At 38.9% G+C, this 18,703-nt stretch overlaps 1 protein-coding gene across 3 annotated transcripts in view; it reads right to left on the reverse strand.

Annotated features, from left to right (window-relative positions):
* The window catches only part of LOC119653695 (voltage-dependent calcium channel type A subunit alpha-1), a 399,598-nt gene that overhangs the window by 98,949 nt on the left and 281,946 nt on the right, over positions 1-18,703 (reverse strand). For all 3 annotated transcript variants that reach the window (XM_038058565.1, XM_038058567.1, XM_038058568.1), the window contains one exon: positions 6,902-7,084. In XM_038058565.1, coding sequence (XP_037914493.1) covers positions 6,902-7,084 — 183 coding nt within the window. The remainder of the gene's footprint in view (positions 1-6,901; positions 7,085-18,703) is intronic.

The raw sequence follows: 18,703 nt of genomic DNA on the forward strand, positions 1-18,703 counted from the left end.
CCTGTTATAAGCTGTATCGTGACTAAACATAGTGGTTGCCGACAACTGAAGTGTATCCACTATTTGAGGGAGGAACTTCATCTGCGAATATCTATGTATCTTGCTGTGAAAAGGGGCCTCAGTAAGGAAATAGGAAGGAAGGGCCTGAAGGTATGCGGCAGTTAAACATCAACCTAAAATATGACTGAGTACCTCCCAGCCTCAATCATTACTATCTCGGCAGGAAAACGGTTATAAGTCAATTTATTGGGAAGCGATAGGCTCCCTTCGTATGTAATGGCTTTGAAAGACCTCCAGGGTATCCTGTTAGCGATCCATGTGTTAGTTGCACCATACTAATGTTCTATTCTTTTCCCCTATTCAGTTATAAGTAGAATATTTATTAGATGTACCGAATATACCAAGAATAAGGACATGCCGTAACTGGGCGACCTGCGATCACAGTATCTTTTTAAAGGGGTCCGCTTTCAGTATAGATTAACAGGGAATCACCACTTCCAAGAACAATACCGGAAGTCCTGTAAATATCACCCGGGAATTCATATCTATAATAAGGCCCCTTTTGATATATCCATGCATCGTTTCCTGAATGAGATAAAACTCGGCTAGGGACGCAAGCCACAAATGCAAAAGAAAAGGCTCGGCTGCCTAAGTACTACTGGGGTGATGAAAACTTTTCTATCTCGGGTGCTCTGTTCATTTGTTGTTGAAACAGAAAGTTGCGAATAACGCATACAGGCTTGATATTAAAAGTATTCCTTCCTTACTGAGAGAGGCAGAATCCGCGCGAAAGTCAAGACACTATCGGATATTGCAACACGAAGCCGCTGACTGTTGATCGCAAGGGTTTCAATGGTTTTGCAGGGGATGTTATCGGTAGGATTTTCACTCACGATGATAAGCCGCTGAAGGGGTTGAACGAAGTACTTCCCTATAACTTTCAAACATATAAAATTGTGGCTTTCTAAACTTTTATGGTTAATATGATGAGCTACCCTTGCTCTTCTGAACAGAATTAAAGCTACTTTTGCCATTAATACGTTTAAACGGAGCATGCGGAATCGTTTCTGCAGCAGCCGTTTCAATTTACGGAAAGTTGATGCTTTTACTTATTCGTAAAACCTGAGGTTTAACAGAAAAGGTGGCCATCCAGTGAACCATTGGCTCGGAATATTGGTTTTTTCGTCTTTCTCAATACTTTCTGTTCTACAGTCGATAACATCCATGTAGCTAGTGAAGGTTATTCAGGTTGCAAAGTCTACTGGATTGGGAGTTTTCTTCAAATGTTGGGAATTGAATCAACATTTGTTCTTTTGTGTCAAAAGAAAATCAATCTATAGAGTGTTCTCACTTTGCAATCACCTTTTTGCTGTTAGAAAAGAGTTGAGTCAGCCGGGTTTATAACGGATAACACAACATGTCATAACCAGAACCAGAAGGAAATGTCTCAATTTACAATATAATTCTGAGGATACAATGTTGTTAATTTCTTATATAGCAATGGAGATAAACTATTCGTAAGAACTACCAATTTAAATGCAGGAAAGCTAAGTTACCTATAGCTCGCTTCCTCCCAATTCACGAAACTGTTATATACAATATTTTTTTGAGAATTGTGGGGTCCTAAGTCCGCATCAGCTTAATGCTGGGCCGGACCAAATGGGAGCAACTTACTCCTTCTTTTTTTGGTCCACGGACCTCTCGTTTAGGGCTTAGTACCCAAACTTTAAAAAAAATGTCAGGCGATGATGGCTTTACGGTTTCTTACCAGGGCAGAGGAAAGTCGTCAGACGCTGCCTCACCTCTGCCCTGGGAGAGGTGAGGCAGCGTATGAATGTAAATATGTAATGGCGCAAATAAGATTTTGTAATCACATCCATTACGCTGTTCCCAGGCCACGGATGAGGCAGTGTTCGTTGAGTTGCCTCTGCTTGGAAGTAATTGATTTTCAAAATTGGCGGTTATTCCAAAAACGGAATGGTCCCCCATGGTCCGCCATGAAGTGGATGACTAACTGATGACTCTTTAAATGTCAAAATAAACAACCTAAATAGGTAACATGTATTAAACAGTGACGTTGTTTTAAAAAAAATTTCACAGAGGCAGATTTGAATTCCCGGGAGACGTTGAGGGGGAGAGGGGAAGAAGAAGTTGAGGACGGGCTCCAAAGCTGATCACTTCTACTTAAATTATGCTAAATCTACTGTAGTGGGATTGAATTGAGGTTAAGAAGCGATGGACTCTGGCAAATGTCGCATTGTCACGATGTTGAATGCCAAATAATCGTTCAACTCGACGAAATATGGGCAAGTTAAGATATCATTTGCTAGAACATGCATCCTTTGTTATTCGACCAAACTGACTGTAGGAACAGGGCACTATGTAACAATATAGATAAGGGGCCTACGGCGTTTACTGTCAGGGCAGAGTTTTTACAGGGGTTGTTGTTGGGCTTCCTTCCTTCCTGCAGTGTAATTAAATGAGACGCCTTGTCTTTCTCATGGTAAAACAGGTTGTTTTTCCAAATCAATCTGATGATGTTGAGGGTGTAACCCGATAAAACCATTAGCGCCATAAAAAATAACTGGAAATGGCAGTGACCTGGCGAAATTAAAGACGAAGCCGGTATGGAGATGAATCTGCTTCTTATTTGGGTTCGAGACTGTGTTTCAAAGCCTGACATCATGTGAAGCGAACTTTAGTTGATATCTGGATTATAGTCGAGAGAAGGTGTCAATCACGAACGCATCCCTATTGCAAACAGTGTCCAAAATTGTGAGTGTTTTTGTCTAAATGTGGTAGTGCTCCTGATGTTACAGAGCGTACCATATTCCCCTGTCCACAATTTGAGCCAAACAAGAGAGGTTGACGCTTAATATAATTCAGCAAATTATTATTAAAGGACAACCGGGGAGCGGAAAACTTCATAGCAGGGAATATGCAGGTGTAATGTGCAAAGAAAACACGAGAAGCAGAAGATATGATCATCTTTAATTCAGGTGGTGAAATGAAATGAAACTCGGCATGGTTTGCCATCATGCGGCATATAGAAAAAGTGCTTGTAAGCTCGCGGTAAGAGATATACAGGACATGTTTACATGTTTACCGAATTGTTCGAAATGTACATGCCATACGGAATATTTTATTCACTATGAAAGTGGTGATCTCTTCAAAACTTTTGGGAAAACTTTAAGAAGGGTAATTTGTTATAGGTTTCCCAATTGCAATTCCCTTGAAGTATGGCTTCTCAGGCTTCTGAAATTCCAGCAAATCTATAAAAATCGATCTAGCCTCAGAAGCTGAAGCGGAGGAAAACATATATCATCTCTTGGGTCTATTCACAAGGAGAGGTTTCTTCTAGCAAATGATTCTTTGCTATGCCCTTAGAGGAGAATGGTGTATAAATTTATGGAGAAACTGGCTGTTGTAACTATCCGAAAGTATGCGGATACGATATGTAAACATATTAGTACAACCCTGTACTCCGCTTAGATCAGTTGTCTTCACAAAGAACCTTCAATGAGCAGTTCCCCGCTATATATTTTATATCGGTAGGAATGCAGTTAGATTATCTAAATTTCATGATTCATGTTGACAATCTAGCACCACATCCAGAAATAATATAAAATATCCTGCAGATTGCGATATGTAAGACTACAGGTTCATCACCATGGGCTTATTGGTAATACGCACCGTAAATAAGGTCTATTTGGGGGCATGCATCCACTCCCTGGTGGCCGAATCTAGACTATCCTACCAGCGCAAAGCTGCCGACACAAACCGAAAAGCGTTACCGGCATTACGTTGAAGCCTTTATCGTTGTCTTCTTTGGGGCTAGAAGCATAATAATCTTCACAGACGAGCCAGCTGTGGAACAGATAGTTAGCTCATGGTTATTTTCTGAGGACTCTGTTATGGAACTGAGCCAGCTTCTTGGAAAAATGACGACAACGATCTACCATTCTACTGGCAGCAGCAAAATATAAAATGTGCCAAGTAGTGTAGAGCTGCCGCACAGTGCTCCTTCAATTTAATCGAATGAAGAAAACGTTCTTAATAAGGTTCCGGACTATTGGAATATCGTTTATAATATGAAGATGATATGATAGAGCGATTCGCCAGGGGTCTAATTCAAGAGTTGTCAAGTACTACTATCTTTAGGATTCATCCTGCCGGATCAGTTATTTTGAATTTCTGTCGGGAGATGAACATATTTGTAAGAAAAATGGTTTTTGGTTTGGTTGGTTGGAGTTTTATTGGAGTGAAATTTTTATTGCTATCAAATTAGGGGTAAGAAACAGTCATGAAAACCAACACTTAAAACAAACCGGCACTACGGATGGGCTATCCCCAAATAATGTGGTGCAGCCCTGTACTTCACACATAGCTGTACGACTAAACCAGGCTTTAGATGAAAATACCTCGGAAAGGAGGAATTCCAACGTTTCCTGCCTTCTAGATATATCCTCAGCCGCCACCAGGACGGCATCTAAATATATATACCAGGGGATAGTACAATGGTCCCTGATTTCCGAATCTAATTAATGCATGCTGGGGGAGTCGCACATATTCTAGCCTACGTTCTTGCTTTGAAATGTCCTTTTTTAATAAACTAACATTGAGATAATCCTAGTCAACGTGGCTGGTAGGGGGGGAAAACGTGAATGAATTCGATCAGTTCTAGGTTGTTGAGCTGAAACGAACCAACGCCTCTATTTTGTGAATACCGCGGATTGGACATTTTAGAGATACTATTATAAAGATATGTAATATTCAACTATTCGATTTAGTTAGATTTTTCTTCGTTAGTTCGTAATGGAAAATTGTGAAAATAAAAACGGGCATTAGAACCCCCGTTCGAGTATACCTTTCTGAATTCATCTTGAAAAGCACTAAATCAAATATCTGCAGAAACTTGTATCACCACGGAAATGTTTGGAATTGATATTGTTTAATCGATGAAATACTATAAAATTCATAGGACCATTGACTAAAATTAAATTGATTATAGTAACATAATTTTGGAGAAAGTAGAATAAAGATTGAGAGTTTTTCATTAACAATCATTTATAACGAACATTTTCATCTTATCCTATTGGTTTCATCTTTCAAATTTACTCGTAGTAATTCTAACAAATTTACAACTAAGTTAAAACGCAAAATTCAAAACCTACCATGAAATCAAGAATATTTGAAAGTAAAGTAAGTAAGTAAGTAATTATAACAATTGATACATGCTTATCAGAACTGATAATTATTTACACGAGAGTAGAACGTATAAAAGTAATCAATGAAATAATTAACCTCGAGAAAATCTCATCAAAGGTGCCATTCAATTCAAAACCTGAACTTTAAAAGTGACAAACGTAGGAAAGTTTAATTACAAACACACATATCTAGAACTCAGAAGGATCTAGAACTCAAGAATCTGAATGTGTGTATGATAGAAATCATAAACTGTAAACCAGCTAACAATTTATAGAACTACTTTTTATTATTATTATATATTGGCAACTTTTATTTCAACTACTTGTATTTATTTATTGGAAAAGCATCAAGTTATTGGAGCTGTTTTTAGAAGAGTCCTTGCGTAAAGGAACTTTTTACGTAATTTGACTTTATGCCAACCAATTTAGTTTGGATTGTATCGTAATCAATTGTTATTATGTAATTTATGTACACTAACAATACACTGAAGCTGAATGCAAATGCATCTAAATATTTGTGTTGGACCTGCTTGAAATGGTTATAACTGTATTTGGGTTTTGTGTAACTCGCAATTAGACGGATTAGCAAGTGCTTAGTTGCAAACATCACCTTTGTCTTACACTTTGTTCCTAGGAATATATGCAAAAATACCAAAATTTTACCCAAATCTTTCTACCAAAGTCAACACTATATTTACAAACAAACGCAGTGAACATTTTGGGTTCTCATAGCTTTTAGTTACGCAAAATTATATAAAAACGCCAAATATGATTTGAGCAATTATTAAGGATATACCAATTGAGAAAAACAAATACGTTTCAAGCTCCGTGGGAAATTGGTTTCTTTGTTTAAAATGAACATTATCAAAATTTTTAGATCTGTATTTATATTACGTGTGGGTATATGTACTTTCCTATATTATTATAGTAATTAATTGAAATTAATTAACAATTTTTACCGAAAAAGCAGCAGCAGCCCTCCAAAGAATGTTTGGAAATTATTATGCCGGTTAAGCTGAGCATCCGGATCATACTTTATATTGCCAAAAACCTTAATTTTTTATATATATTTATGTATTTTATATTAAAAATAAAATTTGAATAATATTGATGTAAATTAAAAATCAAAAATTGTTAAATGAAAGTAAGAGAAATACTCAAAAATTTCTATCAAGTATATGAGAAAATTTGACTATATATTGTATATATAACTATATGGATATATATTCCAAAGTAAATTTTATTATAAATAAAATAAACAATAAAAAAAAATTGAAATATTTCTCTAAGAGACTAGTCTAAAATTTTTAGCTCTTAATTTATTTAGAAAAAGTCTCCGTTAGTTTCTAATCTAGGAAACGTAAAATACGGAGCCTTCGACACCAATTTGGTATTTGCTCTACATTTGAAAAATTTGACCCTTTTAATATGAATTGAGTTACATCTTAAGTACCTGATTATTTTTCGAATTTATTTTGAATATCCTAAAATTGATTTATTGAAATAATTCTTTCCTTTCAAGGACGACGATCGTAAAAATAATTAATAACTGACAATTACTCAATACAAATACAACATAACATTTAAACAAAATAAATACAGTTGATAAACATATTCGATTTTTATTGTAAATAAAATAAAATAAAATTTGTTTTGAAAAATTTCTTATGAATGATTACAAGAAAGATACATACCTGCATGCCGATAATGGCATAAATAAAAAATAACATTGCTATCAGCAAACAAACGTATGGGAGCGCTTTAAATGATTGTACAAAAGTCCAAAGTAATATTCGTATCGTGTATCCTTGACGAAGTAACTTTATAAGACGGGCAGCACGAAATAATCGCAAGAATCCGACATTTATTGAATTCGACTGAAAAATAGACACGAGAAGAAAACAAATTTTGTTGAATTCACTGGAGTCTACAGTGGTAGCGAAAATAATAGTTAATTGAAAGCAAATACGCAAACGAACTAGTCACGCAATTAAGGGACGTTGGTTATATGCGTCCCCTAAAATTTTAGCACTAGGTTAATTTAAATAGTAAATTTCTTGTATATGATTATTGTATAAAGTTTGATTACATATGTAACATTTTTATTATCTAAGAAAGTAAATTAATGTAACTAAACTGATTTGAAACAAATGCGTTATCTTACAATGTTATAAAGAAATAGCTCTAAGATTCAGAAAATCTGGTTTTGTCGAATAGAATGGTAGGTCTTTCAGGAAATATAACACCAACCAAATAATAGTGTTTATTATGCATCATCTGGTGATAAGAAATGTTATTTTTGAGGCGAGAATGAAAGCTAACAGCTCCATGTATGGAAGACTATGTTCTTTATGTACTGTTCTCTATACACACTAAATGGGTTTTTATTGGTTTCACCGTCTATGAAGCGACACTCGCATTTTGCGATATTTTGGGTAAAAGTATTTTCCATTTTTGAGTTGTAATTATATTAACAATCATAGAATTTGCATCAAATTTTCCCTGTTAGATTCATAACATAGCGTTTCATATATGGAAGAAAAAATCTGGTTCCTCGAAACAGAAATTAAGACCCTATTTTCCGAGTTTTTGAAGATTTTGGCATTAACTTAATTTGAAATGTAATTGAATATTTTTTTCTTCATATCTCTCAATTCCATGTTTCTTAGGGCGGCTGTTAAAATCAAAAACATTTATAAAGACTTTCTATTCTACCAAACTGGTAGACTGGTATAAGGTTCAGAAGCTTTAGCCTCCTTAGCAGTAATCTTCCAAATATTTACGTCCTGACTGGAAGAGGCTCCAGAAAGAAGAGCGGTGATCCCTGTTAGAAAGCTTCTCAATAGCTCGAATATATTGTGTCTGGTGTGTGGATAGCTGAGTGGTTAGAGCACAAGGCTGTCGTAAGGAAGGTCGCAGTTCAAATCTCACTGGTGACAGTGAAGCTTATATCATGATTTGACGTCGGATACCAGTCGCCTCAGCTGTGAATGAATACCTGAGTCAAATCAGGGTGATAGTCTCGGGCGAACGCAATGCTGACCACATTGCCTCCTGCAGGGTAATGTAATCCTGTAGTGGACCGTTACGATTTTGAATGAAGTGCTCTAACACACTTCACGGCCCTGATCCAATTGGAATGTTGCGCCAACGATTAATATTATTTTGCGACGTAATGGGAGGGAATAATCTCTTGGAGTTTCTTGCAGTTTCCCACAAACATATCCTTTGTTCGACATCCCTTTGATATCCACTACTTTAGGCTGTCGTACGTAAATTTTGGCAACGATTCCGAGATCTACGCTATTGTATCACAAATTTTATCGCTATGCTATCAGTAGCTTCTTTCTGTAGCCTGCGAACACCAAGCGTGCTCTTTCAGGCAGCTACTTCCATTTTCTTTGTCAATAATTTAAGGTTTCTAGCTGATGCATAAGTTTGATAAGATTTTAATTTGTCAGAATTGGTGGCGGATCCCGACCAGTCGACTTTTCGAAAATTATTATATGGTACAGAGACAGGTCTAGCACTAAGTTTTCATTCTTCTCTACGAGCATGTATTTGTTTAAAATTTCCCCCTAAAATATAAAGATTGATAACCCTTTGAGACATCTTCAAGTGTACAGGTTAGTACCTTCGTTGCCCATACAGTGAAAATCATGTTGTTTTGTACAATCGCCCACTTCTGGACGGAGTGTGCCATGATCCCCAAAATATAATTTTTACGTTGAACCCTCTACTTGAAACTAAGTAGGTGCTGAGAAACTTCAATAGTCTATCGCAGTATTCGGCGGAATAAACTCATTCTCCTGCCTCTTCTAGGTGTGAGTTGGGGCTTAAGAATACACTCGAAGCCTTTCCTGGGTGTCATAAGAGACGACTAAAAAGGATAGAAACTTTATTACTACCGGAACCTGAGCAACGCTGTAGATGGGGACTGACCTCGGGGCAACGATCTTTGGCTATCGAAAACGAACTATACATGTTTTCTGAAATGTGCACACGCTCCTCGATAACAGTAGCGAGGGTCCTCAGAATGTTCACTTTCCCCAACTTGAGTGAGAATTCCAGCTATATAAGATGGACATTCTGGGTCTAAGCGAGGTAAGATGGTAGGTCTTTAAAGAGCACCTTTCTCTCTCTTGCCTCACTAATGGCAATGTGCTTTTGTACTCAGGAAACCCAAGTGAGTCCGAATCCGGTATAGGGTTGCTTCTGACGGCTACGTCAAGGCACGCTCTCTTGACCTGGGAGCTAATTTCTGACAGACTTCTAACTGCTAGGTTTCCGGCCTGGTTAAACAGCATCACAATCCTACGCTCCAGCAGAGAATTCCGATGTAGTGAAGAAGAATGCTTTCTACGAACAATTAAAGGCGGTTCAGGGAAGCTTACTAAAGGTGACATTGTGATGGGTGATCTGAATGGGAAGTTAGGATCTGACAACACTTCGCTCGGACATGTAACACGATCTTGGTGATCATAACGGTAATTGTGGGAGGCTTGTGGATTTCTGAAACTTCCACCGCCTCATGTTTGGTGGAACATTGTTCGAAGACAGAGCCATAAGGTCAGTTGGGTTTCAACTAACCAATGCCGGACGAGCAATCAGATCGATCTTTTCGCGATCAGTACTAGATTTAGGAGTTGTCATCTGGATGTGCGTAACAAGAGAGGCGCTGATATCGGCCTCGAAAGGAATCACCATTTCATAGTCACTTACGTTTGCTTGCATTTTGCGTCCGCTACTTCTTGCAGGGTTGGGAGTTGCGATCCCCCAAGTTCAACATCGACCACCGACCCAGCTGTCGTTCGACAGTAGGAGAGCTATCTTGCTGATCGAGCGGCAGATCTACTGAGTAGCGCGCCTGAGAATATCGATTAGCATCGGGCCGCCATAAAAAAATCTGTTTTCTCGGGTACTAAACATCCGAGAATCCGAGACTTTTCCCAGAGAGGGGAAGAAGGGGATGAACGTTAATATTCCAAAAAAGGGCATGCGTTATCAATATGACAATTCGAGGGGTATTTGCATGCTCACTGCTCCTGAAGCTCCTAACAGTACTATTGAACAGCAAATCTTACAATACGTTAGGTAAAAATTCATAGGGTTCTGCTTCACAATTACCCTCTATATCTATGAAGAAAGGACTTTTCTTCAATTCCCAAATACTCCCTCCCATGAAGAAGGCTGCTTTAACGCGCTTTAAATTTTCGGTAGTCCATGAGGAGTCAATGCCGGGTTGGTTGATCATCGTCCTATCGATTCGATGGTATTGGTTCGAATTCTGATTGCGCCGTGTACCTCCTTTGTGCTTGCGCGGACGCAATAAATTTGACATTTGCACAGTATCAAGTTTGATAATAAGAAAACCGAAGTACAGTTTAAGCAGAAGTAAAACGACGAAAAAAAAATGTATAATAGTTAAAAAAGAAGATGAATTTAATGCGGTATTCATACAGGTTACCCAGCATTGACGATTTATTTCACACTGCGAAGAGAGTGAACTACTGTGGGTTTATGGACTGGTTATCACCAAGCAAACTTCGGATATGATAAAAATGCATGTTTCGTGGAAGTCATAGGTACCAAGTTCTCGTTGGCTCCTGAATTTCAAGGTGGTTTAAATCACGCTATGGAGGCTGTGATCCTTTCGTATCTTCTCACAAGCAAAATCAAGCGATGAAAGCGTATCATCAGCACCATAGTCCGGCATAATGGAGCTGAGTGCAAGCATTAGCGCATAGCTAAGAGACTTCATTTTATTGGGAGGCAACGGAAGGGAAGTGAGAGGATTTTTTTCGATGATTTTTTCCAGAAGGACAACTAGTAAATGGCCAAAGTATTAAAGATGTGAAGTAAGCAATCAAACGCTTTCCTTAATTAACGTTTCGGGTTTCTACCCATTGAATAGTTTGGGCTATTTGAATCAAACGGAAAGAGGTGGATTCTCATCATCAAAGATACTTCCACCATTGAGCTACTGCAGAAAGGTATAACATCCGGCTGATCAAAGAGACTGCCTTGTCTAAAAAAATCATTTTTGATGACGGTGTCCAACTTGCTTCTACCGTTCTGCCAAGTTTCATCGAATATGGTTGAGACGGGGAATCGTGATCTCACGTCGAGCTTACCGATTTTGCGTGATCTTAGTCTGAGCTGTGAAGTCCATATGATGTGAAACTGCTGATCGTCTTAACTTTTGCAACAAATATATATAAAAGCTTGGTGCTTTAAATGGCGTCTGTAGCAAGTTCGGCGTTATTGTGTAGAGTAAGAATAGCTTTCCCGTGATAACCCCATATCTCATATGAAAAATAACAACACCGTCAGAAGCCTTATGTCGCTGACAAAGAGAAACTTACATATGAATTGGAAATTTCGTGAATCGGTATGAGTTACGGCACATCCTGCGTCTCTTATTAAATAGCTGATCCAAAAGCTCAAAATGTGCCTCTTGGAATATATCACGTGAGGATCAATAAGACGCCGTTTTTCCTTGGGACAAATTTGAGGAAAGGAGAGGGGGCTGTAACAAGCCTAAAAATACCACACCAAATATACACTCGATAATCGTCGCCAAGAGGAGATACTGAAAGAGAAAGGGAGGACGTTGGAACAAAAGGAAACAGTAGGAAAAGGAGGAAGAAGGAATCTGAGCTCACGTGTGACTCATGAAGAAGTGGATACTACAAATGTCAGGTAGGAAAGGAGTTCCAAGGTCGTGATTGATGACATCTAAGACGATAGATGCATCATATAATTATATTAGGCATTATATTTTAGCGCTGACGTTCGATCGCTTTGTCTGCATTTAGAAATGCTCTGACTTCATGCACAGTGTCGAGCGGTTTTTTCCATTTTGTTGATAATGTCTTCCCAGAGGGTTTTTTAATGGAGGAAATAAGGAAATGTTATTTTCTAAATACCGAGTGCTAGTACTCACAAACTTTTGTACTAGTTTTTTTAAGGTAGATAGTGTGGAGGTTTTTTTTTGCCTCAAGTCGGAGAAATACAGGCCCCCATTCGAAGACAACTGAGGCCACTCAATGGATTTTTGAATTTGATATTTTTAAGTCTCCTCTGACAGCTAATAAAAATGTATCTTCACTAGCATAAGGTTAAGTTACTTCACAAAAAATTTCGGTCACTGGTAGAAGTTCAAATTATTTACTACAGATAAATAAATCTTGGCGAACACTCTTTAAAGCCATTGATGAGAGGGGATGGAATCAGTTTCCTTTTCGAATTTCTTTCTTTATGCATGACTGACTCCTCAGAGACGATTATTATTATCTAAAGATGTGTCGTCGTTTGTTGATACTTCTCTTTTGCAGGTGGTTAAACGGAGTTTTAATTCTTGAATGCATATTTAAAAAGCTTCTTGATATTTTCCAAAAGAATTCTAAATGAAGAGATTGGGGCATGATTGATCGCCTCTAAAATCCACTATCCACATTTATTTCGGGCTGTTAGTTACGCGTGATTTGACCGGCGGCCGTAACGTGGATGATATGCAGTTAGTTTGTCAGTTTTGACTGTTCAGGCGGTCGGTGATCTGATGAGAAATGATTCAGTCAACCGATGTTTGTATAGGATGTAAGCGAGGATTTCTTGTTTGTTTATGCTATGAGCGAGAATTTTATGGACATCTTTATCGCTAATGACCATTTCTGATAAGTGCTCACAGACAAAAATTTCTTAAGTTCTCGTCTTCAGGCCTTTCACGCCCAAAGTTGAACTAATGGTTTTCCGGCTAGTACGTGAATGGTGATTTCAGTTCGACTGGCGGCGTAAATGACAAGCCAAAATGAACGTGAATGGCGGGTTTAATTTTGCGCTGGCACTCAGTCTGTGTATGTCGCTAGGTATTTCGCTAAATTATAGCAGTGTGCAAAATTGGCACTCACCCTCCTTGGCCTTTCGCTGTAGATCTGCTGCGAAGCTTTGCATCGGGAGGAATCCTGCATTTCAAATTGTCATATTTTCCGTTCGTTCTACTTTTTATTTTTATTGCGCGTTCTGCCTTTACACGCCCCTACGAAATCCTATCTGTTCTTCATTGAATCAAATTAAGGACAGTAGAAAATGGCATTTTTTGACTTTTTCGCTATACTATAACATTCGATTGCATAATAAGGCAAAACATCCAACTCGAACGGGTACAATTGGTGGTTTATTTCATCGTATCGCATTTGAATCCACTACTAAACACAGGGAATCATCCCATAGTTATTGCATCATGTTATGATTTTTCCTTGTCGCCTTTAAGTCAAGTTAATCTCGATTACTCGCGTGCGCTAATGTTCGTGCTCTTTCAGGCAGCTACTTCCATTTTCTTTGTCAATAATTTAAGGTTTCTAGCTGATGCATAAGTTTGATAAGATTTTAATTTGTCAGAATTGGTGGCGGATCCCGACCAGTCGACTTTTCGAAAATTATTATATGGTACAGAGACAGGTCTAGCACTAAGTTTTCATTCTTCTCTACGAGCATGTATTTGTTTAAAATTTCCCCCTAAAATATAAAGATTGATAACCCTTTGAGACATCTTCAAGTGTACAGGTTAGTACCTTCGTTGCCCATACAGTGAAAATCATGTTGTTTTGTACAATCGCCCACTTCTGGACGGAGTGTGCCATGATCCCCAAAATATAATTTTTACGTTGAACCCTCTACTTGAAACTAAGTAGGTGCTGAGAAACTTCAATAGTCTATCGCAGTATTCGGCGGAATAAACTCATTCTCCTGCCTCTTCTAGGTGTGAGTTGGGGCTTAAGAATACACTCGAAGCCTTTCCTGGGTGTCATAAGAGACGACTAAAAAGGATAGAAACTTTATTACTACCGGAACCTGAGCAACGCTGTAGATGGGGACTGACCTCGGGGCAACGATCTTTGGCTATCGAAAACGAACTATACATGTTTTCTGAAATGTGCACACGCTCCTCGATAACAGTAGCGAGGGTCCTCAGAATGTTCACTTTCCCCAACTTGAGTGAGAATTCCAGCTATATAAGATGGACATTCTGGGTCTAAGCGAGGTAAGATGGTAGGTCTTTAAAGAGCACCTTTCTCTCTCTTGCCTCACTAATGGCAATGTGCTTTTGTACTCAGGAAACCCAAGTGAGTCCGAATCCGGTATAGGGTTGCTTCTGACGGCTACGTCAAGGCACGCTCTCTTGACCTGGGAGCTAATTTCTGACAGACTTCTAACTGCTAGGTTTCCGGCCTGGTTAAACAGCATCACAATCCTACGCTCCAGCAGAGAATTCCGATGTAGTGAAGAAGAATGCTTTCTACGAACAATTAAAGGCGGTTCAGGGAAGCTTACTAAAGGTGACATTGTGATGGGTGATCTGAATGGGAAGTTAGGATCTGACAACACTTCGCTCGGACATGTAACACGATCTTGGTGATCATAACGGTAATTGTGGGAGGCTTGTGGATTTCTGAAACTTCCACCGCCTCATGTTTGGTGGAACATTGTTCGAAGACAGAGCCATAAGGTCAGTTGGGTTTCAACTAACCAATGCCGGACGAGCAATCAGATCGATCTTTTCGCGATCAGTACTAGATTTAGGAGTTGTCATCTGGATGTGCGTAACAAGAGAGGCGCTGATATCGGCCTCGAAAGGAATCACCATTTCATAGTCACTTACGTTTGCTTGCATTTTGCGTCCGCTACTTCTTGCAGGGTTGGGAGTTGCGATCCCCCAAGTTCAACATCGACCACCGACCCAGCTGTCGTTCGACAGTAGGAGAGCTATCTTGCTGATCGAGCGGCAGATCTACTGAGTAGCGCGCCTGAGAATATCGATTAGCATCGGGCCGCCATAAAAAAATCTGTTTTCTCGGGTACTAAACATCCGAGAATCCGAGACTTTTCCCAGAGAGGGGAAGAAGGGGATGAACGTTAATATTCCAAAAAAGGGCATGCGTTATCAATATGACAATTCGAGGGGTATTTGCATGCTCACTGCTCCTGAAGCTCCTAACAGTACTATTGAACAGCAAATCTTACAATACGTTAGGTAAAAATTCATAGGGTTCTGCTTCACAATTACCCTCTATATCTATGAAGAAAGGACTTTTCTTCAATTCCCAAATACTCCCTCCCATGAAGAAGGCTGCTTTAACGCGCTTTAAATTTTCGGTAGTCCATGAGGAGTCAATGCCGGGTTGGTTGATCATCGTCCTATCGATTCGATGGTATTGGTTCGAATTCTGATTGCGCCGTGTACCTCCTTTGTGCTTGCGCGGACGCAATAAATTTGACATTTGCACAGTATCAAGTTTGATAATAAGAAAACCGAAGTACAGTTTAAGCAGAAGTAAAACGACGAAAAAAAAATGTATAATAGTTAAAAAAGAAGATGAATTTAATGCGGTATTCATACAGGTTACCCAGCATTGACGATTTATTTCACACTGCGAAGAGAGTGAACTACTGTGGGTTTATGGACTGGTTATCACCAAGCAAACTTCGGATATGATAAAAATGCATGTTTCGTGGAAGTCATAGGTACCAAGTTCTCGTTGGCTCCTGAATTTCAAGGTGGTTTAAATCACGCTATGGAGGCTGTGATCCTTTCGTATCTTCTCACAAGCAAAATCAAGCGATGAAAGCGTATCATCAGCACCATAGTCCGGCATAATGGAGCTGAGTGCAAGCATTAGCGCATAGCTAAGAGACTTCATTTTATTGGGAGGCAACGGAAGGGAAGTGAGAGGATTTTTTTCGATGATTTTTTCCAGAAGGACAACTAGTAAATGGCCAAAGTATTAAAGATGTGAAGTAAGCAATCAAACGCTTTCCTTAATTAACGTTTCGGGTTTCTACCCATTGAATAGTTTGGGCTATTTGAATCAAACGGAAAGAGGTGGATTCTCATCATCAAAGATACTTCCACCATTGAGCTACTGCAGAAAGGTATAACATCCGGCTGATCAAAGAGACTGCCTTGTCTAAAAAAATCATTTTTGATGACGGTGTCCAACTTGCTTCTACCGTTCTGCCAAGTTTCATCGAATATGGTTGAGACGGGGAATCGTGATCTCACGTCGAGCTTACCGATTTTGCGTGATCTTAGTCTGAGCTGTGAAGTCCATATGATGTGAAACTGCTGATCGTCTTAACTTTTGCAACAAATATATATAAAAGCTTGGTGCTTTAAATGGCGTCTGTAGCAAGTTCGGCGTTATTGTGTAGAGTAAGAATAGCTTTCCCGTGATAACCCCATATCTCATATGAAAAATAACAACACCGTCAGAAGCCTTATGTCGCTGACAAAGAGAAACTTACATATGAATTGGAAATTTCGTGAATCGGTATGAGTTACGGCACATCCTGCGTCTCTTATTAAATAGCTGATCCAAAAGCTCAAAATGTGCCTCTTGGAATATATCACGTGAGGATCAATAAGACGCCGTTTTTCCTTGGGACAAATTTGAGGAAAGGAGAGGGGGCTGTAACAAGCCTAAAAATACCACACCAAATATACACTCGATAATCGTCGCCAAGAGGAGATACTGAAAGAGAAAGGGAGGACGTTGGAACAAAAGGAAACAGTAGGAAAAGGAGGAAGAAGGAATCTGAGCTCACGTGTGACTCATGAAGAAGTGGATACTACAAATGTCAGGTAGGAAAGGAGTTCCAAGGTCGTGATTGATGACATCTAAGACGATAGATGCATCATATAATTATATTAGGCATTATATTTTAGCGCTGACGTTCGATCGCTTTGTCTGCATTTAGAAATGCTCTGACTTCATGCACAGTGTCGAGCGGTTTTTTCCATTTTGTTGATAATGTCTTCCCAGAGGGTTTTTTAATGGAGGAAATAAGGAAATGTTATTTTCTAAATACCGAGTGCTAGTACTCACAAACTTTTGTACTAGTTTTTTTAAGGTAGATAGTGTGGAGGTTTTTTTTTGCCTCAAGTCGGAGAAATACAGGCCCCCATTCGAAGACAACTGAGGCCACTCAATGGATTTTTGAATTTGATATTTTTAAGTCTCCTCTGACAGCTAATAAAAATGTATCTTCACTAGCATAAGGTTAAGTTACTTCACAAAAAATTTCGGTCACTGGTAGAAGTTCAAATTATTTACTACAGATAAATAAATCTTGGCGAACACTCTTTAAAGCCATTGATGAGAGGGGATGGAATCAGTTTCCTTTTCGAATTTCTTTCTTTATGCATGACTGACTCCTCAGAGACGATTATTATTATCTAAAGATGTGTCGTCGTTTGTTGATACTTCTCTTTTGCAGGTGGTTAAACGGAGTTTTAATTCTTGAATGCATATTTAAAAAGCTTCTTGATATTTTCCAAAAGAATTCTAAATGAAGAGATTGGGGCATGATTGATCGCCTCTAAAATCCACTATCCACATTTATTTCGGGCTGTTAGTTACGCGTGATTTGACCGGCGGCCGTAACGTGGATGATATGCAGTTAGTTTGTCAGTTTTGACTGTTCAGGCGGTCGGTGATCTGATGAGAAATGATTCAGTCAACCGATGTTTGTATAGGATGTAAGCGAGGATTTCTTGTTTGTTTATGCTATGAGCGAGAATTTTATGGACATCTTTATCGCTAATGACCATTTCTGATAAGTGCTCACAGACAAAAATTTCTTAAGTTCTCGTCTTCAGGCCTTTCACGCCCAAAGTTGAACTAATGGTTTTCCGGCTAGTACGTGAATGGTGATTTCAGTTCGACTGGCGGCGTAAATGACAAGCCAAAATGAACGTGAATGGCGGGTTTAATTTTGCGCTGGCACTCAGTCTGTGTATGTCGCTAGGTATTTCGCTAAATTATAGCAGTGTGCAAAATTGGCACTCACCCTCCTTGGCCTTTCGCTGTAGATCTGCTGCGAAGCTTTGCATCGGGAGGAATCCTGCATTTCAAATTGTCATATTTTCCGTTCGTTCTACTTTTTATTTTTATTGCGCGTTCTGCCTTTACACGCCCCTACGAAATCCTATCTGTTCTTCATTGAATCAAATTAAGGACAGTAGAAAATGGCATTTTTTGACTTTTTCGCTATACTATAACATTCGATTGCATAATAAGGCAAAACATCCAACTCGAACGGGTACAATTGGTGGTTTATTTCATCGTATCGCATTTGAATCCACTACTAAACACAGGGAATCATCCCATAGTTATTGCATCATGTTATGATTTTTCCTTGTCGCCTTTAAGTCAAGTTAATCTCGATTACTCGCGTGCGCTAATGTTCCTTCTAGACCGGTGCTGCGGAAAAGGATGAAAGCAAACTACTCCAGCCACTAAACTTTTACATTGACCCAGATGTTTTTGAGATTGCGTCTGGCGTTCTCCATTGTCCCCCCGGGTATTATAATATATAATATGGGGAGTGGGCCTTCGTCTTTACATCCGGTTAAGTTCGACCATATCTAACTACGTTTTTACGACATTGATTGCCTCATTGTTAAGCGCTCAATGTCTTCAGGTTGGCGACAACCG

This window comes from Hermetia illucens, chromosome 4 (genome assembly GCF_905115235.1).
Source record: "Hermetia illucens chromosome 4, iHerIll2.2.curated.20191125, whole genome shotgun sequence".
In the NCBI taxonomy this organism is placed as follows: domain Eukaryota; kingdom Metazoa; phylum Arthropoda; class Insecta; order Diptera; family Stratiomyidae; genus Hermetia; species Hermetia illucens.